At 48.2% G+C, this 27,049-nt stretch overlaps 3 protein-coding genes and 1 long non-coding RNA gene across 4 annotated transcripts; 2 read left to right on the forward strand and 2 right to left on the reverse strand.

Moving 5' to 3' along the window:
- Window positions 1–6,527: 6,527 nt before the first annotated feature.
- On the reverse strand, window positions 6,528–12,235 carry LOC114907843. The gene is made up of 3 exons (XR_003796793.1): window positions 12,147–12,235; window positions 7,678–7,753; window positions 6,528–7,283 (listed from the first exon to the last, which is right to left on the reverse strand). It is a non-coding gene; the product is annotated as an uncharacterized LOC114907843 (long non-coding RNA).
- A 128-nt stretch (window positions 12,236–12,363) lies between these two features.
- On the forward strand, window positions 12,364–16,096 carry ZNRD1 (zinc ribbon domain containing 1). The gene is made up of 5 exons (XM_029243152.1): window positions 12,364–12,464; window positions 12,580–12,735; window positions 12,964–13,064; window positions 13,261–13,370; window positions 15,479–16,096. The coding sequence occupies exons 2-5, from the start codon at window positions 12,600–12,602 to the stop codon at window positions 15,501–15,503; spliced, it is 372 nt and encodes a 123-aa protein (XP_029098985.1). The 5' UTR covers window positions 12,364–12,464; window positions 12,580–12,599; the 3' UTR covers window positions 15,504–16,096.
- A 1,880-nt stretch (window positions 16,097–17,976) lies between these two features.
- On the forward strand, window positions 17,977–21,165 carry PPP1R11 (protein phosphatase 1 regulatory inhibitor subunit 11). The gene is made up of 3 exons (XM_029244207.1): window positions 17,977–18,273; window positions 19,375–19,483; window positions 19,923–21,165. Exons 1-3 carry the CDS (start codon window positions 18,205–18,207, stop codon window positions 20,123–20,125), a joined length of 381 nt encoding a protein of 126 aa, XP_029100040.1. The 5' UTR covers window positions 17,977–18,204; the 3' UTR covers window positions 20,126–21,165.
- A 173-nt stretch (window positions 21,166–21,338) lies between these two features.
- On the reverse strand, window positions 21,339–26,572 carry RNF39 (ring finger protein 39). The gene is made up of 4 exons (XM_029244206.1): window positions 26,042–26,572; window positions 24,356–24,378; window positions 24,054–24,145; window positions 21,339–22,533 (listed from the first exon to the last, which is right to left on the reverse strand). Exons 1-4 carry the CDS (start codon window positions 26,525–26,527, stop codon window positions 21,953–21,955), a joined length of 1,182 nt encoding a protein of 393 aa, XP_029100039.1. The 5' UTR covers window positions 26,528–26,572; the 3' UTR covers window positions 21,339–21,952.
- Between the last annotated feature and the right edge of the window lie 477 nt (window positions 26,573–27,049).

Below are 27,049 nucleotides of genomic sequence, written 5' to 3' on the forward strand. Positions count from 1 at the left end.
CCCGCGGGCAGGGACGGAGAGTTCCGCTCACCACTGCGTGGCACGCTCGTTAATACCCACTGGTTGGGGTTTCTGTGCGCTGAACTGGTCCCGTTGACTGGGACGGCACTGCTCGATGCCTGTCTGCCCCGAAACTTCGTTGCTGGGATCCCGACTTTTTCAGCACGTGCCAGGAGCCCGTCCTCTTCGCCGAGTCCCCCACGCGGCCGGAGTGGTCGGCGCCCTGGGCCATACCCTAACCCAGGTTTCCCCATGGGCCCCAGGGGTTGGAAGCTCCCCCAAGATGCGGGGCGCAATGCTCCCCTCGCCTGCCGAGGTCAGAGGCGGAAGGTTGCGGGACAAAGACCCTTCACTAACTTCCACCACCGCGAGCTCAACTACCCTCTGTCCTACTCACCCGCCACTGCCGAGGACCGGGACTTTGGGACGTAGGGTTTCCGAGGGGCCAGCGGCGAGCCCGCTCCACTCCAGCGCACGTTTTCCGGCTGCCCTAGACCCCGTCCCGGCCCCACCAGTGCCTGGCACCGGCCTCGCTCTCCTCGCCGGTTTCCGCAAGGCCACCGTGCACCCTGCCAGGTTAAGCTTGTGGGCCCGCCAAGGTCAAGAGTTCATAGTCTAGGAAGCTTAAAAGGAAGAGGACTCGCCCCGCCCCACTAGCCCATTCCTCCTACCAATTGCAGCCGCTGGTCCCACCTAGCGCTCGGATCTCGTTCCCAGTCTTAATTTAGTCTTGGGGGGTTAAAGGGATTAAATAACCTCTGATTAAAACACATAATCACCAACCACCATCACCTAGAGCCCAAAGGAGAAAAATGAGACCTTTACGCGCTCCCAGAAACAGACTTGGAGGCACAAAGCACCTTAAAAAAGCAAAGCAGGGGTTTCTGGTGGCGCAGTGGTTGAGAGTCCGCCTGCCGATGCAGGGGTCGCGGGTTCGTGCCCCGGTCCGGGAAGATCCCACATGCCGCGGAGCGGCTGGGCCCGTGAGCCATGGCCGCTGAGCCTGCGCGTCCGGAGCCTGTGCTCCACAACGGGAGAGGCCACAACGGTGAGAGACCCGCGTACCGCAAAAAAAAAAAAAGCAAAGGCAGGACTACGCTGGTGGCACAGTGGTTAAGAATCCGCCTGCCAATGCAGGGCACAGGGGTTCGAGCTGTGGTCCAGGAAGATCCCACATGCCACGGAACAACTAAGCCCGGGGGCCACGACTACTGAGACTGCGCTCTAGAGCCTGCGAGCCACAACTACTGAGCCCGTGAGCCACAGCTACTGAGCCTGTGCGCCACAACTATTGAAGCCCGCGCGCCTAGAGCCCGTGCTCTGCAACAAGAGAAGGCACCACAAGGAAGAGAAGCCCCTGCTTGCTGCAACTAGAGAAAGCTTGTAAGCAGCAAGGAAGACCGAATGCAGCCATAAATAAATAAAATAAAATAAATTAATTTAAAAAAGAGGGAAAGAAAGAAAAGTGAAGGCAAACCACTGCAACTTAAATGGTGACAGCAGACAGAGGTAGGGGAGCAGAGAGGATATGTTCAGGTCAAGTTCTACTTACCTTGGCCACTTACCCAAACCCAGTTTGACCTTTGTCAGTAATGCCTTTTTTTTTTTTTTAAATCAGCTCAACGGAAATCACATTTATTTCCTTTCCACTTAATTAGCATTTACCATATACCATTTTGTATCATGATCATACTTTTTTTTTTTTTTTTTTTTTTGCGGTACGCGGGCCTCTCACTGTTGTGGCCTCTCCCGTTGCGGAGCACAGGCTCCGGACCCGCAGGCTCAGTGGCCATGGCTCACGGGCCCAGCTGCTCCGCGGCATGTGGGATCTTCCCAGACCGGGGCACGAACCCGTGTCCCCTGCATCGGCAGGAAGACTCTCAACCACTGCGCCACCAGGGAAGCCCCTATGATCATATTTTATATTTCACATTGGCACGGGGTTTTGCAATTTACAAAAAAAAAACCTTGTAAACATAGCCTCCATTAAATCCTCACAAACATCTTGTGAGGTAGGAATTTGTTATTCTGTCTTCACAGATGAGGAAACAGGCTCAAAGATGTTGAGCCTTGCCAAAGCCCACATCTGGCTGTACTGGGACAGGAAACCAGACCCCCTGCTTTCAAGTCTGTACACTGGAGTCTTGGATCCATGGTTAGTACTGGATGGCTGGCAGATGCAGGTTTTAATCTCTTAGTGTTCCCAAGGTACCTGACCCTGTGATCTGCCCTTGTGGACAGACCATTCATGTGGGTGGGCTGAGGAGGCTCCCACAGGGTCAGATGGAGACAGTAGTCTGGTGGAGATGGTGATGGAGGCAGCCTGTGCTCAGTGGCACCCCTTAGGGTTCTGGACCTGCCACCTTCCTAACATGGTTACTGGGTACACTCATCTTGAAAAGCAGCATCAGCTTGCTACTGGGCTCCTATCGAAACTAAACACCTGACCCATGGAGGCCTTCTGACACTCTAGCTTAATGCTCACATTTGGGGGTAGGTCAACTTGGACTCAACTTCTAACAAAGTGGGAAGGACCCAATAATCCTCATTTGGAAATGGTATATTTAAGGATGTGGCCTGGCTTCAACATCTCTACTTTACATGGAAAAGTGGCAGATATCCCTCTAGGAAAAACTTTATCCCCTACTCTGCCAACTGAAGCAAAGCTGCTGGTTCCATGGGGCTCTCAGTTCACAGAGATTCCCCTAAATGCCTGGCCCTGGTTCACTGTGGTTCGGCTAGGCTGAAACCCAGCGCTGTCCCTGGCTGATGCAGCCATTCAACCTCATTGCCAGTGATGCAGAGCCAAAAATGGATGCTGTCGCTCCTCTTGGTGGGCAGAACACAAGGCCATTTCATAGCTCTCGCCAATAACCTCTTTGATCAACCTTCCTATAATTTTACTGACTCTTGTGCTGTTGCCTACCTACGTGGTATGCCACTTGAAAAACTAGACTGGTGAGACATCTGTCTCTGGAGCTGCAAACTGTGGAAATAAACCATAACTGCTTATCTAACCATCTGAGTCACTCAGGTGAATGCCCACAAGAAGAGCCTGGTTGCTGACAGAATTGACTGGAATCAAGCTGCTGATGGAAACATGTTTTGTGAAGACAGTCCCCACTGCTGCCTGAGTCGATCATCATACTAGACATGGCAAGACATTCACCATCATAGACTGGGCACAAAGTAAAGGACTCAGTTTCTGATTTGGACTTGCAATTACTGCCAAAAGTTGACTTGTCTTACGATGAGGGAGGCCACGTAGCAAGGGCCATTGTCCTCATGTGCTCCTGGCAGATGGACTTCATTGGCTCTTTGAGCCCCTCAAGGGCTATCAGTGGTGCCTCACCACTGTTGACACTGTAGGGTACAGTGCTGTTATTCTAGCCCAGCCTTCTCCATCTATACCATTGTGCCCCTTGAAACTAATCTGTGCCATGTGTTTGGCCTCCCAGAAAACACAGCAATGGTTTGCCTTTTATTTGCCTATGCTAAATGGCCTTGCTGATCTGCTTACCATCCCCCTTGAAGGATAAAATGTACTCCTGTTCAACCTTACTGTAATTTGTAGTGCTACTCCAATGAAAGACTTTATAATTAGTTCTATTTAAAACAACACACCAACCTTGTACACCTTATATCCTGAGGCTCAATTTTCAAGCCGCTATGACTTCCATGGTTAAAGATAATATCAGGCATGCTTTAATGAGTTCAAATTCTTATCTCATGTAACTGACTCAGTATGAGGGTTATAGTAATTATCTGCTTTGTCTCCTGCCCCTGTGACCTGATAAGCTCTGTTTCTATTTTGGACTTTCTTAACCCTCCACTATTGGTTCAACTCAGCCTAAGACTCAGACTTGTCCCATCCCTAGTGGAACCCAATTCAATAGTTCTACGTCCTGGATTTGTCAGTGCTTCTATTCCTATTCTTGTGTTTTATCCTGAGTCTTATAACTGTTTGTTTATCTTATTCCTTTGGTACCCTACTCCAGTTCCTTAAATGGGTTCCATTGGTTCCCTTGACTGATCTCCAACTTCTAAGGACTGTTACTCTTCCTTGGCCTCTTGTTTTCTGTGTCATGCGTTCTTACGCTTGAATTGTTGATCCCTCTTGCTGCCAAATGCCTATCAGGTCTTCTGCCTGTTGTTGGCACCTTCTCCTTTTCGTTCCACCCTTAACTGTCCATTGGATTTAGCCACACGGAGCTCTTTGCTGATGACTCCGTAAAAAGGAATTTGGTGGATTGACGGGCACTGAAACTAGAATGCAGGGAGCTGGTATAGACTTTCTAAGGGACTTGGCTTTAAAGGAGTGCAAAGAAAGAGCATAGTAGCTTATTTATTCTTTTTTAAAATTTTTTTGGCTGCACTGCTCAGTTTGTGGGATTTTTCCCTGACCAGGGATTGAACCTGGGTCCTCAGCAGTGAGAGCAAAGAGTCTTAACCACTGGACCATCAGGGAATTCCCACATAGTAGCTTATTTAGATGGGAGAGATTTGAGTACATTTATAGGTCAAAAGGATGGTCCAGCAGTGAATATCTTCATGGTAAACAATTACCAACAGTTATATATTAGGTTACTTTTCAATCCCACTCAACTCAAAGGCTGTATCATTACCCTATTGATTTGAATTTCTAAGTCTTTTGCCTCTGCATCCTGAGGAACCACATCTTTGCAAGGTACAAAATCTAAAGCTGCAACATGACGATGGAAGACAAAAAAGATAGGACAAAAAAGTCTGCATGAGGCAAATCAGGTGGGTAGGAATGAGATTTTCGTATGTGTCCTGGTCAAATTCCAGAAGGAGCAAAGGGAGGGCTAGTTTCTGAACCCAATTTAAGCAACTTCAGCCACCTCATTTCCACACAGAATTTGCCTACAGTGCTTTTTGAATCTCTTCATGGGATTAAGGAGCATCTCAAATATAAAGGAAACTAAACTTATACTAATGTAAGTGAGCAGTGATCTATTATACCTGCAAATATTGTCAAAGACAGAAAACAGATGGTGGGGTTGAAGTCTAGAACACAGGAGTTATATTTATCTAGTGCCATGCTATACAATACAGCAGTCACTTGCCACATGTAGCAATTTAAAATTAATTCAAATTAAGTAAAATTAAAAATTCAGTTCCTCAGGTGTACCAGCCACATTTCAAATGCTCAGTAGCCACATGTGGGAAATGGCTACTGTATTGAAGAGCAAACCTATAGAACAGTTATATTATCGCATAAAGGTCTATGGGACAGTGCTGATCTAGCAATATCCTGGGTAAAGGGTGTCCTGTTAATACAGAAGGGTGGGCAAAGGATTATCACAACTTAAGTATAATATTCCTTAGGTCATCCAGTTTCAGTTTCTCTGATTCTCTACTCACCAATTCTGAACCCCAAATTTCCCAACTTTTGGAGGACATCTATTTGAGAGAAGGTGAGTTTGGTTACCTATGAGCGAATCCAAACATTGGGAAGGTCTTGCTTAAGTGGGTGACTGAAAGTGACAAAATATGGAGCTGGAAGTAACATGAGAGATTACTACACTCCATTCTCTGACCTCCTTCCTCCTCACCCTGCTCACCTAGGCCAGGTTAGATGTCCCTCCTCTGTACATACATGTCCCTCCTCTGTACATACCTGTGCATACCTCTATCATAACCCTATTTTATTATCTGTTTTTAGAGTGATCTACGCCACTAGTTGTAAACTAGCCAAGGGCAGGGATATCTCTTTATTCATCTCAGTAACTAACAATACCTGGTACATAGGAGGTTCTCAAGCTTAAGTTTCTCATACAGAGAAATTGTATGGTACAGTTAGACTTTTATGGCCTGGTTAGCAGTTCCCTGATAAAGGTATGAATGGAAAATAAAAGACCACATAGTGACCTATAGCAATCTCATCAAGATAACCTTTGAGGTTGCAGGCAGGGGGACTGGAAGAGGCAGATTAGAACAACTCCTTATTCATCATCTTTGTCCAACCCAGGTCTTTCCAACTGGGAAACCCAGCATTTATGAAACATCTAATATATGCTAATGCTTCACAAAAATGAAATTCTCCTATAAATGCTATGAACTATTATTTTCCCACTCTACAGATTAGGAATGAGCATCAAAAAGGATAAGCAACTTGAACAAACACAAGGCAACTAAAAATAGCCAAGCTAGTTTTAAAGTCCAGAACTATCTGACACTTCTGTATCAGATATAAATGGGAAAAGTCACTGAACCCTGTAGAAGAGAACTAGCATTAAAAAAAAAACAAAAGAAGGGCTTCCCTGGTGGCGCAGTGGTTGAGAGTCCGCCTGCTGATGCAGGGGACACGGGTTCGTGCCCTGGTCTGGCAAGATCCCACATGCCGCAGAGCGGCTGGGCCTGTGAGCCATGGCCGCTGAGCCTGCGCGACCGGAGCCTGTGCTCCACAATGGGAGAGGCCACAACAGCGAGAGGCCCACGTACCGCAAAAAAAAAAAAAAAAAAAAAAGGTTAATTTAGGAGACATGACTTTACCATGAAATCACTGAATCTTTTATTTTTCCTATTTGACTTCTCAAAAAGGGTGGTATAGTTAAGAATCTTCTTTGATATGGCTTGATAATTGTACTGTCTTCTCTATTCTGAGACTTTTCCATAAGAATATTCACTTTAATCCGACTGCTACTGCATGGCTGGAAGAGTGGATATGCAATAACGCTTTCATACTCTTTTATCTCTTTCTTTACACTCTCATGCTTCTCACGTATAGGAGGCTGGCTCTGGTCTTTTCTCAAGACTCCTTCCTTGAGTTTTTGCTGTACAAGTTCCCTTCCTCGAATCATGCGTTCCTGGTGAGCTTTAATTTGCATCTGTTCCCTCTCATTTACCTGCTTTCTTCTCTGTGCATCATGGATGCCATGTACTTCTGGCACAATTTTGGGCAATTTTATTTCACTAGGGCATGGTGGTAATTGTCTAAATGTTTTATTCTTAAACTCTCCGACCTGTTCAGCTCGATGTATGTGCATTTCTACACGTTTCACTTCTCTCTCAGGTACCAAATAATATCGTTTTTGTCCTTCTATGCTTTGGGTTGTTTTCCCCTCCAATCTCTTCTTGATTTCATTGCCTGTCTCTTGTTCTTTCATCATTTCCATTATTCTTTTATTATAATAAGGCTCCGCTTTGGCAAGCCGGTAGTCAAGAGAAAGACCTTGCTCTCTACTGAGTGTTTCATACTCCTCCTGATATTTTTGAATTATCAGTTGTCTTGCTGCTGTTGTATGCACGCCACCTAGATTCTGTCAAAGTGAGGTACAGAATTTTATAATATGACCATGTTTTTACTTTGAACATATTTAAACAGGAGCTTACGCTCACTATTGACACCAAGAAATGACCATGGTCTTTCATTAATTTCGGAGCAATAGTGATTTTACTTCCATCATTCCTAGGTGAGCTTGTGAGCTCTGAAAGTTGGAGTTCTCACCACCAAAATCAGTAATTAGTTTTTTAAAAACATAGGGTTGGGAGTTTTAAAAATAATACTTTGTTTTGCAAGTAAAGATTTAACTGGAAAACATTTGCCACTGTGGACACACTACTGGAAAGTGTCACTTGGACAGAAGGATTTTAAACTTAACTTTCCTTCTCCTAGTCATTTCAAACTGTATGATGTTAAGATAATTTATTTACCAAGATTTTTTTCTCCAGTGGGGACTGTTGACCTGCAGCAATCCTAGGGTCTTTAGATACTTTAGCCCAGGACAATCTGTAAGACAAAAAAGCAAAGGTAGATTAGAAGGCGGGAGATGTCAGAAAAAATCTGCTCTCATACTGACTAAACCAAAAAACCCAATTGTTTTGGTCATGGTCAAGGGTGCTTCCCTCAGAAAGAAAAAACCTGGTAATAGGTAGGACTACAGCAGGGCCATTTCCAATGGGAAACCACTACATTCCTATGGTAATGAATAATGAATGCTCTTTTAATAAGAACATATAAATAAGAGCACATACAGTCATCCCTCGGTATCCACGGACACCCCCCCCCCCGCAAGGTCCCTTGGTTCCAGGACTCACCACCCCCACCCCAGATACCAAAATCCATGCCCTAGTCCCTTATATAAAATGGCACAGCATTTGCATACAACCTGGGCACATTCTCCTGTACACCTTAAATTATCTCTCAATTACTTGTAATACCTATTACAATGTAAATATTATGTAAATAGTTGTAAATACAATGTAAACACTATGTAAATAGTTGCCAGTAAGTGGCAAATTCAAGTTTTACTTTTGGGAACTTTCGGGAATTTTTTTTTTTTTCAAATATTTTCCACCCACAGTTAGTTGAATCTGCAGATGGGGAACCCTCAGATGTAGAGGACCAACCATAATCCTTTCATATAAACTTAAAGCATACTTCTCCTGTGGACTCAACATGAACCATTCTGAATCTTGTACCAGGGACTGGGCAAGGGAAGAGACAGGCTCCTTGGTGAAGCTTTGCCCAAGCACATCTATGACAGATTGCTCAGTCCCACTGCCTCCTTTGTCTTCTGAGATAATTCTAGACTTCAGTGTTATCAGTTCATTCTCTTTGTGCAGTTTCTTGATCCGGGCCCTCTCTGCCTCTATCACCACATACAGCATCTCTGCCCTATAATCTTTCGTTCTGAAATTCTGTTCTTATTTGATCGCCCACCCCTCTGCTTGCCTGCCTTATTCTGCCAATCATCCTTCACCCTAAATCCATTATGAAACCATTCCCTGTTGATCCGTTTGGGATGAGACTCTGTGGTTACTCTGGGTTTATTTATAGGGACAGCCTGATGGCAACACAAGTGAAGACTACCAACTTTTTGTGTGTCATCCCTGGTCTAATCTGAGCTCACTGTGAGGTCGTATTTAAGCCACTGAGGATGCCTGGCATCTCATCTCTATGCCTTTATTTACACCATTTATGGTTTAGAGCATGGGCTTTGAAGCCTTACAGGGCTATGCTTGAATCCTAATTCCACCACTTCCCAGTGTGTGACTCAGGGCAAGTAACTTAATCTCTCTCTAAATCAGCTTCCTCATCTACAAAATGGAGATATAAGACCAAAATTTGCCTCTTGGAGTTATAAAGAACAAATGAGAATTAGATTAAAGAGCCTGGCAAAATGCTTGATATACAGTAAGTTCTCAATAAATGGCAGTTGGGGTTTCCCTGGTGGCACAGTGGTTAAGAATCCGCCTGCCAATGCAGGGGACATGGGTTCGAGCCCTGGCCCGGGAAGATTCCACATGCCACGGAGCAACTAAGCCCATGTGCCACAACTACTGAGCCTGCGCTCTAGAGTCCATGAGCCACAAATACTGAGCCCACTGCCACAACTACTGAAGCCCATGTGCCTAGAGCCTGTGCTCCGCAACAAGGAGGGCACCACAATGAGAAGCCCGCGCACTGCAACAAAGAGTAACGCTCCGCTCACCACAACTAGAGAAAGCCCACGTGCAGCAACAAAGACCTAATGCAGCCAAAAAATAAAATAAAATAAAAATTTAAAAAATTAAAAAATAAATGGTATCCATCCTCCACAGGTCAAGCCCTGACTATAAAGTCTTTCCAGTCTACTCTATGTAACAGTGATTTTTGCCACGCTATGAATATGAACACAACATTTTTTATTTCTACAACTCATTTGAAAATCAATCATGGTTTCCACTGTGCTATCTGCATCCATATATCACTTTTAACATTTTGATGATGAAATTCAGACTCATAAAGAGTTGGAACTATAATTTTTCAATCTACAAATACAATGATCTATCTATCATATCAGAAAGGATCTGATAACAAATACTGGATCTCACTGACCTCTTGGGCATATTCTTATTTGCCTGACTACATATACCTATTTTGAGATTTTAAAAATATGACCACCTTACTTTTATTTCTCTGTACATAGTATCTAGCACAGTACTTAACATTAGAGTCTGTAATCCCAAATTCTCAAAATTAATGATTTGTTGATTGGTGATTATCCTCATCACATAATATCTGAGTATCTTTCTCTCTTACATTCCCCATGACACTGTATCTTTTTATTAAAACATTTACCAGTCCTCTTTGTAGTATACAGGCCTATTTGTTTTATATGCCTATCCTGGGCTCTCACATTTTGTCCTATAAGTGTACTTTCATTGCATTCTAATTATTCATTTGTACTCCTTAAGGTCAGAGACCATAGTTTTCAGCTTTGCAGCCCCAACTTCAGCTCCAAGACTGACATAGGTGCTTAATAAATACAAACTGAACAGATTGTGAGCTTTTGTTGGGAAAGGGCCATGCCTTATAATGCTTAGTTCCTTTACTGCATTAGGACAGTATTCAACTCATGGTGGATCTTCACTGAATTTTGTCAAACTTTAAAGGGAAAGTTGGCGAGAAAAGACGGCTGATTTCAATTTCCATTTTCAAAGGAGAAAGACACACAGAGAAGAGAGAATAAAAACTTGCCTACCATCACAGGCTCAGCAACAGACCTCTCCTTGTAGGACAAATTATTATGAGGCTTGTCACTCTCCAGTAGCTTGCTCAAAGAGTTTTAATCCCCTCACTACTGTGAGTGTTTCCATTATTGCACAGAGAAGTAGATCAAAGCCTCTCTCTAGGAGAGATCACAGCTTGTCTCTTTCAAAGGAGAAAATAGTGATGGCTCCAAAACTTTTATATGTAAGGAGCTTAGCACAACTATCAGGTTGAGCGGGGTTGGATGGACTGAAAGCGAACTAGGAAATTCATTTAGAAGCTGTCCCTTCAGGACAACAAGATTCTATACTTTAGGGACTTCCCTGGTGGTGCAGTGGTTAAGAATCCACTTGCCAATGCAGGGGATACGGATTGGATCCCTGGTCTGGGAAGATCCCACATGCCGCGGAGCAGCTACGCCCAAGCGCCACAACTACTGAAGCCGGCGCGCCTAGAGCCTGTGCTCTGCAACAAGAGAAGGCACCACAACGAAGAGTAGCCCCTGCTTGCTGCAACTAGAGAAAGCCCGCACACAGCAACGAAGACCCAACTCAGCCATAAATAAATAAATAAATATTTTTTAAAAAAGATTTTATATTTATTTTTGGCTGCATTGGGTCTTAATTGCTGCACGCGAGCTTTCTCTAGTTGCGGCGAGCGGGGGGCTACTCTTTAATGTGGTGTGTGGGCTTCTCATGGCGGTGGCTTCTCTTGTTGCGGAGCACGGGCTCTAAGCATGCAGGCTTCAGTAGTTGTGGCACACGGGCTTAGTCGCTCCACGGCATGTGGGATCTTCCCCCACAAGGGCTCGAACCCGTGTGCCCTGCATTGGCAGGCGGATTCTTAACCACTGCGCCATCAGGGAAGCCCAGATTCTATGCTTTTAGATGGTAGGTTACAGATGAATTAAAATAGCAAGATTTAAAAAATACTTGTCCTCATGCTTTATAAAAGTTCAGGGGAATGTCAGCTGTCCACCTAAGGGATGACGATGATGAAGTAGAGTTGGTCCATGGGAGGCGGGGGACAAGGTGGAAGGGGGTCCGCAACTGAAAGCCCAACTCGACCAAGTCTTACTGAAATCCTACCCAAGGTTGCTCCCTTGACTAATGCTAACCTCCCTCATCTGGCAGGCATCTAAAGAGGAAGGAGTCCCAACCTCTTCTGCTCCGCCACCTCCAAGGTCCTGAGCCCCTTCCCAAGTGTCCTACTTCATCCCTGTTTCCTATCGTGCCTAAGGACTAGATGTTCCTCCTCCGCCTTCACCCTCTCCACTTCCTGCACCGTAAGAAGTCGACTCACCCCTTCCAACGGCCCAGAACAGCCCCCACAGCACGCGAGCCAGGAGGGGCTCTGCAGAGAGCCCTTGCTTAGACCGCGAGGTCCAAGGAGCGCTAGAACTGTAACTCCCAGAATGTTTCGCTTTGTTTCTAACCACTGCCCGGCAGCTAAAGAAAAATATCAACTCAGGAACGGAGGAAGCAGTAGTTCTCTCGTCCAAAGAAATTAGTACTCAGTAAGGTTAGTACGATTTTTCAGGAGAAACGCTCCCCGCGACTGCGTCCCTTTAAAATTCGAGAGCAATAAAATAAACACCCCAGTACTGGGTCCTGAGGGGAAAAATAACCGGAGGCACATCTTCAATCACCTGTTTCCTTAGCCGACGTCACAGAACCAGGCTGAAGGCGGCGCTAAAGCTTTCCTTCAGAGAGGTTCCTCCCCGTCTCCAGGCTCTCGGGACCACGTTTGCGATTAATTATGACGTCACAGCCAATCGTCAGGCGGGACGCATAAACGCTCTAGCCCGCCGTGCTCTCACTGCTCCGCTGCCGCGTAGAGGCGGTCCTCTAGCCCGCGGAGCTGGCAGGCCCCTCACGCCAGCCCCAGATAAGCCCCCAAGTCGAAGTACCGGACCCGGGCTTGGAATTCCGGATATTTGGGCTCCTTGGTTGCAGAGGCACAAGGCGTGCGTGGGAGAAGGGCTCGGGTTCTGTATGCTTAGGTCCAGTGACAGAATAGGAAGGACCCTTCAGTGGGGAGTTACTCTCTTTCTTTTATTAATACTCTCGTCCCCTTCCCAGCCCTCGACCACCCGTCCATCATGGACCTCGCCAGCACCTGCTCCAGCTTTCAGTCTGACCTGGATTTCTGTCCGGATTGCGGCTCGGTCCTGCCTCTTCCCGGAGCTCAGGATACGGTCGCGTGTACTCGCTGTGGCTTCTCCATCAACGTGCGAGGTGAGGGGCTCATACGCAGCGGCCCCGGCAGAGGGCCCAGCGTGGAAGGGTCAGAGGCTTTAGGACCTCAAGATCGGTTGGATTGAAGAGGGGGACCCTAAAGCAGGGTATCAGGCACTTTTGGTCTTGGGTCGAAATCGGAAGGGAAGAATATAAGGCCTCCTGGCCAAACCGAGAGGGAGTTGTGGGTGTCAGCCCTCTCCAAACCAACTCTTACTGCCTGCGCAGACTTTGAGGCGAAGGTTGTGAAGACCTCATTTGTGTTCCACAAACTGGGAACAGCCATGCCCGTGTCGATGGAGGAAGGACCTGAGTTCCAGGGACCCGTGGTAAGTGAGTGACTGGAGGACTGGCCCCGTTAGGAGGGTGGGAAAGAAACGAAGGGGGTATTGCACAGATCTGGAGTGTTTTGTACCCAATTCTAAGAGGGAAGAGGGGTCTTTAAAACAGCAGTGTCTGAGGAGTGTGATAGCCTGATGTCTGTGATCAGTAGGGGGAATTATTAACCCACCAGTTGCTTCCCAGGTTGACAGGCGCTGCTCTCGATGTGGGCACGAGGGAATGGCATACCACACCAGACAGATGCGCTCCGCTGATGAAGGGCAGACCGTCTTCTACACCTGTACCAACTGCAAGTGCGTATCCTTTCCCTCCCCTCCGCCCTTTCTTAGTCTGTTTGCTACCTAAACAAATCCAGCGATTTACTTTTTGTACTGAATAAACAGTTGTTTCCTTTGGTCCCATCCCTCATTTCTGTACAGTTCAAGTAATAGGGAGATTTGTGGTCTTTTTTTTTTTAATTACACTTTTCTTATCCTTTTTATACCCAGTGAATTAAAGCTTTTAAGATATTTAAAAGGAAAGACAAAAATACAGAAGGCAAGTATTGCTTGGTGATCAGTGTGTTATGTTGGAATCTTCCACTGCACTCAACGTAGTTTTACTTTGGTGAGAATTACTCTTGAGTGATTTAAAAGAACACGGGATAGTTTTAAGAACTCCTCTTTCTCTTTGGTGTTCTGCAGTTTCACTACAATATATCAAGATGCGGCTTTCTTTTATTTATTGTGTTTGGGATTTGTTGGGCTTTCTGAAAGTAAGGATTGATTTTTTTTTTCCAGCAACCTTGGAAAATTATCAGCCATATCTCATTGAGTATTGCCTTTCCCCTATGTTCTCAATTCTCACATTCTGGAGCTCTAATTAATTAGTTGTTTATTAGACCTTATCTTCTATCCTCCATTTCTCTCACCCTGTCTTTTATATTTTCCATCTCTTTTTATTCTGCCTCTGGGTAAATTCTTCTGGTCTTTCTTCCGGTTCACTAATTCTGTCTTCAGTTTATTTCAGTTATTGTTACTTAAAAATTTTTTTTTGAGTTCTACTTGATTATTTTTCAAATCCCCTCCTCATTTTTAATAATTCACACTTCTTTAATCATATTTTAAATTGTTCCTTTTATTCTTAAAATATATATTACATTTAAATATACTAAACATGATATTTATATTCTGTCTGCTAGTTCTCATACCCACAGTTTTTGTGGGTCTGATGCTGCCATCTGTTATTTCTACTGACTCTCATGGTGCTTCTTTTCTTTTGTGATTTTTGATGATAAGCTCAGATTTTTTAGAATTTGGACTATGGAATTCTTTGAGGCCTGGGGTGAAAGCTGTATTCTTAGCATTTGTCTTTCCTGTTCAGGTGCCTTGAGGTGCTACCAAGCTAGAATCACTTTAAATAAATTCTCAGCTTCATGTTTTTTGGAGCACATAGGTAGTATGAATTTGGACTGCAAATCCAATGTAAAGGCCAGCTTTTGGTTAGAAATTCTCAGGGGAGATTTTGTTTTTATCCCTCTACCTTGTGAGACAGTCAAATTCCTCTTCTGAAGAGTTGGATTTTTTTTTCCTTGTTCCCTTTTATACAAAGAGGTAGCCCTTTGGCGTCTCAAACTTATTCAGAGTATCTCCTATCAGACATTGTAGGTTTGTCTCTAGTTCACCCATGTGGCTATCAAAACAGCAAGGGCACCATGGTAGCAGGGGCTTCAGTTTTAACTTACCTGTCTAGATTCCTGGTTTTATATCATTTCAGCCAGTGTGAAGGTTGCCTTTACTTTCTTGCTTTCTCACCAATGGATTAAAAATATTTATAGTTAGATGTGCCTTTTTTTTTTTTTTTTTTTTTTTTGCGGTATGCGGGCCTCTCACTGTTGTGGCCTCTCCTGTTGTGGAGCACAGGCTCCGGACACACAGGCTCAGCGGCCACGGCTCACGGGCCTAGCCGCTCCGTGGCATGTGGGATCTTCCTGGACCGGGACACGAACCTGCATCCCCTGCATCAGCAGGCGGACTCTCAACCACTGTGCCACCAGGGAAGCCCTAGATGTGCCTTTTGCGAATATTTTTTTCCCAGTCTGATCTATTTGTTTTCTTAACTTTTTATTTTTTTTTAATGACCAGAAGTTTTTAATTTTTATGAGGTCTAGTTTATCCTTTTTTCTTTTATGGCTAGTGCTTTTTGTTTTCCTAAGAAATCTTGGCACACTTCATAATTTGCAAGATATATTTTTAATCCCAGCATTTTTAGTTGTCTTGAATTTGTGGAGAGTTGTTTAGGGGAGCTAGTCCTCCACGGTCATAAATGAAAGTCTTTCTTGATTATTTAATTGATTGTCGTATCTTACACTGCTAGAACCTCTTCGTTTGGTCAATATAACAAGTCCTTTCTTTCTCTGTAGGTTCCAGGAGAAGGAAGACTCTTGATTTTTTTTCTGAGCGACTCAACAATCTCTCCTTCTCTTCCTTGGAAGGTGAAAGATACAGGGTTCTTAGATCCTTTGTCCGTCTCCTGATTGCGGTGTTTTGCTCCCAGAGGAAAAGCAGATCATCATGTGGGGATTACCATTGTCCCCAGAGTACTCCTACCTAGTTGAGTTTCCTTTATTAAAGTTATAGTTTTCTATAAGAGCCAGACGTATGTATGTTATTTATAATCTGTCTTCTTCCAAAAGAAATTTATGTTAGCTTAGAGAGATATATTTGTCCTTTAAACAAATATATCAGCTACAAAAAGAGAATATAAATTAGTGCAACAAAAAGAAAAAGGGAAAAAAAAATAAAAAACAAGGACATAAAAATGGAGCCAGGAATGAGGTTAATATAAAAAGGCAATTATAAGTACTCCCTCATTATCTAAATCTATTTGGTTCCTGAGTTTAGGGAAACAAAGAGTGGGAGTTTGGATAGTGGGAGGTTCAACAGAAAACTTAACCAGATTCAGTTGATATGTAAGTCTAGACAATAAAACAATCTGACACTCAGAGATACAGGTGGAAAAAAAAAAAAAAGAGATACAGGTGGACACTTTGGAAATTTTTTTTATTGCTCTTGAGATAAATGTAATATATGTATATATATTTTACATTGTAATAGATTCATATATAGAAAGGTAGAAAGAAAAAAGTAAAAATCAAAAGGAATCCCATTCCACAGAGATATTTGGTTTTTTTTTTAATGGGATTTACTATACATGCTGAGTTGTATCTTGCTTTTTTCAGTTCAAACCAGAAACTTAAAAGGGAAGCAAATGCTTAGTCCAGGCACAATAAACATTCAAATTTCAGTCTGGGAATGCTGATTCCTGCATTCCTTGGTTTAAATGGCGACCAAGAGGTGATGGTAACGATTATCTTGTAATTGTGCAGCCCTTTATATATTGCGAGCTCTCTAACATACACTATCTTGTTTGATCCCACAGCAACGTGGAGGGATGGGCAGGGCAGTTTTCTCCACTGTATGTTTGAACAGTTCTTCTGCCTCACTCCTGAAATCTAAAACAAATCTGTTCATGTTTCTACCCTGCTTTAAGCCTTTCACCGACTGGATAAAGTGCAAGTTTCTTAGCAAAGCATACAGGGCGTCTTATATAACCACGCCCACCTGTCAATCACCATTTGGCACTTCCCTTACATCCCTTCAGTATTAAACTGCATTTCCTTCAGTGCGCACAACTACGACTTTGTAAGCTGCTTTCTTTACCTAAAAAACCCATTTGTCTGCCTTCCTGTTCTCTTTTTGCCACTCTTGTGCTCCCTGAGAAACATACACATATTTTTATCTTATAAACTGGCCTATATTGTAACTTATGACAATTTCTGTGCTTAATCTTACTTATCTCCACCCCAGAGCAAGGGTAGGCAGTATGTAACTAAATTCAGTTTCATAGATGAGACTTAAATCTATGTTAATATTCCAATGTCTTATATTTCTGTTAGTATTTATGCCAGTCTTTCCCATTAGACTGGGAGCTAAAACGCAGGGTGTGAGTGTTTTATGCGCCTCCATCTTCAAGTTACAGCACAGTGAAAGGAAAAAATCCAAGTTGAAAACGCATTAAGCGCCCTGCTCGAACACCTACAGGCATCGGGCGAGGATTAAAACCCAGATCCTTTTTTTAAAAATAAATTTGTTTATTTTTTAAATTTTATTTTTGGCTGCATACAGTATTTGTTTTGCTCTTTTTGGCTGCGTTTGGTCTTCGTTGCTGCGCTCGGGCTTTGTGTAGTTGCAGCGAGGGGGGGCTACTCTTCGTTGCAGTGCATGGGCTTCTCATTGCGGTGGCTTCTCTTGTCGAGGAGCACGGGCTCTAGGCATGCAGACTCAGTAGGCGTGCAGGTTCAGTAGTTGTGGTGCACAGGTTTCGTTGCTCCGCGGCATGTGGGATCTTCCCGGACCAGGGCTCGAACCCGTGTAGTCCTGCATTGGCAAGCGGATTCTTAACCACTGCGCCACCAGGGAGGTCCAAACCAGATTCTTAATTGTGTTTCTAACTGCTCCCAGGTGTCGATTCTTTAATTCCCAGACGAAACAATAAGAAAACAAAGCTAGGCCGTGGTAGGATCATTATTATTGCCCCTTCGTTTTCTCGGCGCTCCCACACAGCCAAGGGATGGGGGTGGGATGGACTCAGCTACTGGACATCTGAACCACGTGCGGTAACCAGTCTGCAGGGGGAAGCCCAACTCTACCCTCCTTGACCGCAGGTTCCAGCTCAATCTCTGAGGCGCAGGCGCGTGCTGCACTTGATCGCCCCGCCCCTGCTTCCACATCGCAGTAACGCCCCTTCCGCCAAAGTTGTGTAACCTTCTTGCGGCGCCTGCGCACTGTCGCATTACGGCGGAACTAATCCGGCGACCTTGAGTTTAGACGCATTTAGTGCCAGGAAGGGAAAAGGGGGACCACAGAATGCGTCACACCCGGAAGCGGAGATCCGGAAGTGGGGTTGGACAGGTTATCCCCAGGGGTGGGGCAGCGGAGGCCCAGGAAGAGGGGGAAAAAAGAAGGTGGAAGATCCTGGCTACTAATCTGAATCCGATACCGATTCTCTTAGACCTCAGAGACACAGAAAAGACAGAAGGGTGCCTCATCCCCCTTCCTCCCCTCCTCCCTCTCTTCAGCCTTAGCCATGGCGGAGGCAGGGGCCGGGCTGAGTGAGACCGTCACTGAGACAACGGTTACCGTGACAACCGAGCCCGTGAGAAAGGCGGGGGGCGGTGCTGTTTAGGGGTTGGGGAGATACCGGGAGGGAAGGGATAGGGCTTTGGAGAGTTGCTGGAGGGGCTGGGCCTGGGGATATGGGAGGAAGTGGGGTTGGGAGAATCTCAAGGTATTGGGAGATTTGGGGTGTGTCAGAGTTGGTGCAGAAGGCTGGTCAAGAGACAAGCAATAGAGTTAGGATATAGGTGATGCTTCTTGGAGTGGTGGTGTGTATAAGTAATGAAAGAACGGGAATTTGGAGATTAAGGAGCAAGGGATGTGCTGGGGGGAAATGAAGGGCTGTGTGAGAAAGCATGGTTGGAGGCCAGCTGCAGGGGAATTTGACTGGAACCATACTTATCAGTAAATATTTGTTGAAGGAATGATTGTAAAAGGAAGCAGAGGGAATGAGGGAACAAGAAAAGGGAGATGAAGATAGTATTTTGAAAAATCAGAGGAGATATAAATAGAGAAAAATGTAGCATTTTTGCAAAAACAACTTAAGCTGCCTTCAAAGGGAGAAGGTTGTGTTGGGTTTAATAACTCTTGGACTAAGGGAGTTTAGAGTAATAGTTACTAGAGATGCCAGGATGCTGGGGAATAGGTGGATAACAGGTGGGGAGGGCTGGGCTTGAGGATGAGAGAGGTGAGAACAGAGTTCTTTCTTTAATGGGAAAAAGAGTAGGGGGTCTGGAAAAAAAAAAAAGGGAGATCAAAGATTAGGCATTGGTGACTGAGAAAATAATTTCCATGTATTAATACCACCAAGGATGATTTGGGGAGGAAGACGGAGAAACAGCAAGGATTATATTTTCCTTTGAAGATTTGCTGGGACCTTTCCTAGGTTAGGAATTGTATCTTCTCTGTATACTAGTGGTTACCAAGAACAGGAAATAATACTTCATGATTCCTCAAGGGACTCCTTGAGGCCAAAAATCTGTTCTATTTTATCTTCTCCCAGCCCTCAGCTCCTCTGGCACTATGTCTGATCCTGATTGAGTGGAGGAAGGGAAGAGAGGAGGCCCCCCGGAGGAAGTGGGAAAGGTTAATAGGAGGGGACTAGCTAGGTATGGCATGGCCATCCTTCTTAACGTTCCAGGAGAACCGGAGCCTAACCATCAAACTTCGGAAACGGAAGCCAGAGAAAAAGGTGGAATGGACGAGTGACACTGTGGACAACGAACACATGGGCCGCCGCTCATCAAAATGTGAGTAATTGTTGGCCCACAGTAACCCTGGAGTCCTGGCTCCCCTCAGCATGTCTTCTGCCTTCTTACATTCACTGACCTTCCCGAAGCCCCCAGATGCTCACAATCCTCTGGCTGTCCTGATGGTTCTCCAGTATCAGGGAGAGAAGGTTAAAGATAGAGAAACAGAGGTAGGGAGAGGCTTGAATTGGGATGTGCCAAGGCTTAAAATCAAGAGGTATCTGAGGTGGGAGAAATGGAGCTTCGGATTCCTGGCTGGAAAGGACGAGGGAGTTGGGTGTCTGAGTCCCAGGGTGTGGGCCTGGGGAAGTTGGTTCCTGGAAGGTAGGAGGAGAAAATGGTGAAAGTAGGGATTTTTACTGAGATCCAATGGGAATGGAACTGATGCTCCATCTTCTCTCTTCCTCCTTTTTAACTGGGCTCCTCCCTCCAAATCCAGGCTGCTGTATTTATGAGAAACCTCGGGCCTTTGGCGAGAGCTCCACGGAGAGTGACGAGGAGGAAGAGGAGGGCTGTGGTCATACACACTGTGTACGGGGCCACCGCAAAGGACGGCGTCATGCAACCCCGGGACCAAGCCCCACCACCCCTCCCCAGCCTCCTGACCCCTCCCAGCCCCCTCCAGGGCCAATGCAGCACTAAATTCCTCTCTGCCCCACCATTCCTGTGTCTGTCTGGCCCTGAATGTATTCATGTGGCTACTCGGGGACTTAACCCATGGTTTGGTCCCTTCTCCAGCCCCCTCCTCCCCTCTCCTCTGCCTGATAGAGGGAAGAGGGGGAGGAGGGTAGACAGAGATCCTGGAATTCTGACTTGCTGCTATTCTAGAACCCAGGCTTCTGGGCTCCCCCAGCGCTCATTTCTGCCTCCTCTCTTCAGGGATCCAGGCATCTTGGTCCCAGTCTTTTCCCTTTGTTCTCACTGCCAAACTACCTGTCCTGTGATCTAATTATCTTGGCCCTTGCACTCTCTACTTGAGTTCCAAACAGTTAAATTGGGTTTCCAACAGCCCCAGCTTTCACTGCCAGGGTCCTAGTCAGATTCCAGGCAATCTTGCCCCAGCTATGCTTGTTAATCCTGGCTTAGAGCTTTTCCACTAATGTATTTATGTCATCCTAACTCTTAGTCCTTGCCTGTGGGATGTGAGGTCTTATGTGAGACCTCAGGGCTCCTAGCCCTTTCCCTCCTCTCCTGCCCACTCCCGTCATGCCCTTAAGAGGAGTTAGGAGAGAGAGAGGTCTTTGTCATTCTCACCTTGGGAGAATGGGAAATGGAAAAAGAAATAGTCATGTCCTCTCCCCTCACCCTTCTCGTGTGACCTAGGGTTTCTGACAAAGCTGGCTTCAAGACTGGTCACTTAGAGCCAACTATCTCCTCAGCCTTTGGTCTTCCAGCTTAGGAGACAGATCCAACACGGTCCCAGGGGCCTGGGTCCGTGGGAGAGGAAGGAACTGGGAGGGAGCAAAGAGATGTACTCTCACCCCTTCCTTCCTAGGCTTTGATGTCTCTGCCAGCCCAGATGTCCTGGCCTTCCCCACCCCTTACTGGGATCTAGATATCATTTTCCAGGCCTCTTGCCATGCACAGTTGCAGAGATCAGTCAAATCCATACCACCACTGAGATCTCATTTATTGCCACAGATGCACAAAATAAATAACCCAACATCACAAAATGTGTTAAATACGGGCCCATTTATACATATGGGGAAAGAAGTGAGGCTATATACAAGGGTGAATTTGGGGTGTCTGGGCCATTCCCAGGTTGAGGAAAGGAGAGGTAGCACCATTGGTTGCTTGTTGTGAGTATGTGCAGGGGGGAGGTTTTAAGAAGGTTCTTAATGGGAAAAGGCTGTAAGCATAGAAAGCCGCCATGGTGGAGTAGAACTGGCCTGCCCCCTTCTCCCCCAAAAAGAGGGCCCTAAGGCCCAGGCGAGAGTCAAGCCTCTTGTTTTGGGGGAGGAGGCTTTTGTTTCTCTTGAGGAGAAACCTCAGAATGGACGAGGCAGGGAAGCCCAACCCTCAGACCTGTGGAGAGGGCACTGGGCCCTTCTTTGCCAGGAGGAGAGGCAGGGGTGGGAGGTAAATGTTTGACCGGCAGGGCCTCTGTGTATTAAACATGGGCCAATTACCAGTACTGATGGGGCAGGACCTGTTCCCCAATTCAGGCCTGGGAAAGATAGAAGGGGAGAGATCCCTTGGGAAGTACTGGGGTAACCAAGGGAGAGAAGCATCCCAAGATTTGGTGGGGGGAGCAGGAATGAATTAAGCTTCGGGCATGGATGTGGAAACTGGAGGCCAGTTGAGGTCCTAACTATCTGGAAGAAAACAGACAATGTAGGTGGAGGAGTGCTTATCAATACACCGGCAATGGGCGTGGACATGATGCCTGGAATGAGTAAGGATTTCCATGCCCAAGAGGAAGCAGCCTTATTTCTGACCAAGCCAGAATAAGGGTTGTGGGTGAGCTTCTCAGCCTTCCGCTGGCACGAGGCAGAGCGGGACGCGGGGGTCGCGGGTGCACAGCAGCGGGAAGACGCGCTCACCCAGGGGACCGGGCGCCTGGAAGGCGAAGAGCAAGTCCAGGGAACGGCCGTCGTAGAAAGCCACGCGGCCCCGCTCCCAGTCCAAGTCCACGCGGATGCGCCGCGGCTGGGGCCCGGCGCCGCCCAGCGGGGTGGGCTCCGGGGCCGTGAGCGCCCACAGGCGGCCGCCGCGATCCTCCACGGCCCACACAGCCTCCGCGGGACATAGGCCTACTCTGCCCTTGCGTCGCACCGACTCCCCGGCCACCCCCAGGGCATAGCGGCTCTCCTCGTCGTCCTCATCCTCCCCGGAAGAGTCTCCGCGGGAGGCGGTGTCGGCGATCTGCACCTCCCAGCAGTGGCGGCCAGCCCTGAAGCCCTGCGCGCCCAGCACCGCCGGGAGCTGATCGAAGCGCCCCGGGCTGTCGCGGGGTGCGGGTGTCCCCGGTGGGGCCAGTCGGACGCTGCGGCGGTCCGCGGAGACCAGCAAGCGGCGGTGAGCGGTGCCAGGATCCAGGGTCAGGTCGGCTGGAGAGGAGAAAGCAGGGGGAGGACCGTGTGAGCTGGCTTTCCGAATCAGAGGAGGGATAGGATGGAGAGGATGCGCGGAGGGTACACAAGAGGCCCACAGCAGCTCAAAAGGCTGCTGTAGGACCGAAGAGGGTGAAGGCATACGAAGAGCAGGCTTGGGCAAGACCCAACCTGCGCTGATGGGCCACTTCCTTCTGGAGAATTGGACTTGGAGAAGGACCCTGCTGGCCCAGGGCAGGGGGCACAGCGCAGAGACTGAAGGAGGGGTTGCCCGGGATTGCGGGCTTGGCGGCAGAGTGAGGCTCTTCTGACTTCTAGGGAGGGTGAGGACTGATACCTCAATCTGTAGCATCGGGGGCGGGGGTGGGGGTGGGGAGCTGGGTCAACAGGATGGAGAAGATGGAGCTAAAGAGGAAGACTGATACCAGATAGCAGCACCGCACGTGATAGAGGGGAGGGCCAGAGTATCCTGAGAGTATCCAAGTATCCTGAGAAACCAGCCCACCACCCACAGGAACAGGTGGGAGTAGACAGGCCTATTTCTATAGGGAGCGCAGGGCAGAGGAGAGAGAAGGTGGTGATAGCCAAAGGGACCAGAAAGAACTAATCATTGGCCTTGTGTGTATGGGGTGCTTTGAGGAAAGATTTCTGGATTAGGGGTGCTAGAAGCAATCTGGGTTGGGTGGGATGGTGGGTGACCAAGAGGGCGGAGCACCTTCTCTAGGCAGTTTAAAGAAGGGCAGAGGGCAGCCTTGGAAGTGATGGAAGGAACTCCCCAGAAGCTGCAGAGAAGGCCCAGAGCCTCAGGGGCAAGGAGACACGGGAATCCTGGGAGACTTCTGGAAGGGAGTGATGAGAAGTGGTGGCAGCAGGGATTCCCCAGAAGCAGCTGACCCCCAGGGGTCTGTTGTGTGAGTGTATGAACAGGTAAGAGGAGAGAATAGCTGGAATATGAGGAATGAAGGATAGACCTTGTTATAGGTTGAATTGTGTTCCCCCCCCGAAAGTTGTGAAGTCCCCCCAATACCTCAGAATTTGACTGTATTTGGAAATAGAATCTTTACAGAGGTAATCGAGTTAAAATGAGGTCATTAGGGTGGACCCCAATCCAATATATCCAGTGTCCTTATAAAAAGGGGAAATTTGGACCCAAAGACAAGTGTGTATAGAGAGAAGATGCTGTGAAGACAGGAAGAATGCCATCCACAGGCCAAGGAAGGCCTGAGGCTATCAGAAGCTAGGAGAGAGTCCTGGAACAGAGTCTCCCTCTCAGCCCCCAGAAGGAACCAACACTGTTGACACCTTGACTTCTACCTCTAGAATCATTTAACTTCTGCCTCTAGAACCATGAGACAATAAATTTCTATTGTTTAAGCCACTCGGTGTGCAATGCTTTCCTATGGCAGTCCTAGGAAACTAATACAGACATCAAAAAGGACTTGATCATATTTGAGAGAGAAAAGGGAATAAACTGAAAACAGCCTCTCATTTAGTTCCCTCCCTTGTGCCTTCCTTACCCGTCAGTCTATGAAGCATGTTTTTGACCACTGGGTAATCTTCAGGGAGATCGTCCTCTGAGTTAGATGACTTGGGAGTTGGGGCATCAAACCTGGATAGATGAGGGAGAAGGGTCAGGAAATTGGTAGACACCCTCTGCCCTCTGATGTCCCCACCTCTATCCCACTCACATCTCTGGAGCAGAAAAGGGTGAGGCCACACCCACAAAACCTGTCTGAGTGGGACAAAGATGTGGCCCCCGTAAGAAGATGGATGTGGCAGCTGACAGTGCAAAAGAAAAAACAGTGAAAATGGAACTCACCTTCTCCATGTCCTCTTCGTATCCTGGGGTGGGCAGAAAAAAACATGGATGTGAGCTCTGGGCTTCATACTGTGGGGAGCTCTTCCCCCACCTCCTCAGGTAGCTGGGTCTGATTTGGTGAGGTCCCTCCTCGCATCTCCGACTGATCTCACCTCTTTATCCCCTGTGCTCCCTTTTCCTCTCATTCTCCCCCTTCCCTTTTCATGACCTTTCCTTCCTCTCAGTCACCACTTTCTCATCCTCCTAACTCCACCCCTACCGTCCTCCTCCGTTTGCCGTGCCGCAAAGCCTCTCAGTTCCCCTTCCCCAGCCTCATCCAGGCTTTTTTCTTGCCCCCAGAGTCCTCACCGTTCCCTGTTTCCTCCCAGCCCACCCCCCTTCTCTTTCTCAGTGGCCCCCATCCTTATCCACCTTACTGAGGGTGTATCCCAGATAAACATGCCCCGCCTCCTCCATCACACAGACCAAACACATACTTAGAGTCCTTAGGCTAAGAGTTCATTTATAAAATCCTTATAATAAAGCTGCTTCCCCTCTTGCCATAAAAGCCCAGTGTCGTTTATAGGGCCCTTTGTTCTGTGTCTCTCTACCCTGACCAAGGAAGCAGCTGGACTTGGATGTGTCCCAGAAGGCCCAGCAGATCTGCAGGGTACCATGAGAGCCAGGAGAGGGCGCTGGATGCTCCCCATCCAAATACTAGGATTCCCTCTTCCGGCTTCGCAGTCTAGTGGGAAAGACTGGGGCAGACCCGTAGGGTGGTGAAGGGGAGAGAGGAAAGGCAATTTGCCTATTTATGCCAATTACACCTAGACTAATTAGGTGTATGTAGACTTCAAAGGGTGGAAGCAAGACTCGAGACCAGCTCGGCTGCTGGCGAGAAGCCATGCGGGAATGCGGGGCGCCTGGGGGTCGGCAAGGGAATGGGGTTGGTTGACAGCCAAAGAGTCAGGGCCCAGGAGGGACGCTGGAGGCTAGGTGGGTGGGTGATCAGGGTGGGATGTGGAGAGGAGCCAGAGGTCCCAACTTCTGTTTTCCCGGACCTTGCCTCCACCCGTGGCCGCCTCTGCCTGGGGCCCTGGGAGGAGCGGAGGATAACAATAACAACACAGCAAGGCCCAGGCCGGAGCCCGGGGACCCACCCCACGACACGGCAGGGGACTTTGGATCTGCCTCCCTCCCTTCTTCCCAATTTGTGACAGCCGCCTCCTTCCCCGCCCCTCCACTTCAGCTTTTTGTCCGTCCTCCCTCCTGCTTCTCCGCTGGGCGAGTTCTGGTCTCCCTCACCAACCTCCCAGGCACCCAGCACCCTCCCCTCCGCCTGGCCTCCGCCTCCGGGGCGCCTAGCGGCGTCTTTTCCCAGCCTCCCAGTTCCCGCGCTCTTCGCCGGGCCTTAGGGGTCTCCTCCTGTTCTGTCTGGTGCCCCAACCCCTTCCCTCCAGCCCCTCTCCCAAGACTCAGGCATCCGTCCAGCTTCCCTCTGGGCAAAGCGTCAACTCCCTCCCGGCATCTCTCACTTGACAGCTGCCGCCCCCTCGTCCTCTGCTTTTCCTTCCCCAGCTCCATCTTTTGCCTAAACTTCGAGAAGGGCCCCAGCTCTGGAGGTGACATTCTCCGCTTCCCCAGGGAGCCCGCGGATGGCCCCTTCGGCCGACAGCTGCGGACTCGCGAAGCGCACCCCTGCCTCACCTCTCCGTGCGGGGCCAGGCAGCCCATGGTGGGGATGCGGCCCCCTCGGCGTTTCCCAGTTCGGGCCCCGGGCTCGGCCAGCTTCTCCCGCAGCTCGCGGCTGATCCGCACTTCCACCGCCAGCCGCACGTTAGACCTCAGGCTGCGGCGGGGGCACGGCCGGCCGCAGCACGGGCAGGCGGTGGGGGGCGCCTCGGGGCCGGGGGGCGGCGGGGTCCCCCAGCGGCGGTCCAGGCACGCGCGGCAGAAGCTGTGCTCACACGCCAGGAGCACCGGGTCCTCGAAGAGACCCCCGCACAGCGGGCACGTCGCTAGCTGCTCCAGGCGCTGCACCAGTCCCCGGCCCAGCGGCTCGGATGCCTCCATGGGGAGCCAGCGTCCGGGCGCCGTCCCTTCCGCGACCGTCGCGACCACCTTCGGGCTACTCAGGTGGCTGAGCGCCTCTGCTGCTGGTTGCGTCGCTGCCCCTCTCTCCGCCTCCCACATTAACTTTCTGACGCTTTCTGGCGCTCTCCTGGAATCGCCTCTCTCTTCAACCAGTCTGTCTCCGCCAATCTCCTCACTACGTCAGGCTTTATAGGGAGGGAGGAGGCCCCTGCGGGAGGTAAACATCAGGGCTTGCGTAACACCCCATCTGGTTCTCCCGCTTCCCCGTGAGGTTTGGAGGAGGAGGGTGGAAGGGACATCTAGGTCTCGAGCCAAAGAGGTGTTCGCTAGGGGGCGCTCTGGGGGCAAGGTATCAAGGTGTGGGTTGGGTAGCCCCCGTCACCCCCCCGAATTGCTCGAATCTCGCCTCCCCCTTGGCCTGCTGTGTACAGGTGGGCAGGGCGCCCCGGCTCGCTTTTGGCATGTGTGCCCACATCGCCAGGGTATGTCATTCTAGGTGGCTGGCACACCTACATCTGGGGGCCTGGGGCCAGGAAGCAGGGATCCTGGTTTGTGCGGCTTTGGCAGGCCTCTGAGTGTTGGTGTGTGGCTGTCATTCCAGAGGCCTCTCTCCTCTCCATC

Source organism: Monodon monoceros, unplaced genomic scaffold (genome assembly GCF_005190385.1).
Source record: "Monodon monoceros isolate NGI ecotype Baffin Bay Population unplaced genomic scaffold, NGI_Narwhal_1 Super_Scaffold_3, whole genome shotgun sequence".
In the NCBI taxonomy this organism is placed as follows: domain Eukaryota; kingdom Metazoa; phylum Chordata; class Mammalia; order Artiodactyla; family Monodontidae; genus Monodon; species Monodon monoceros.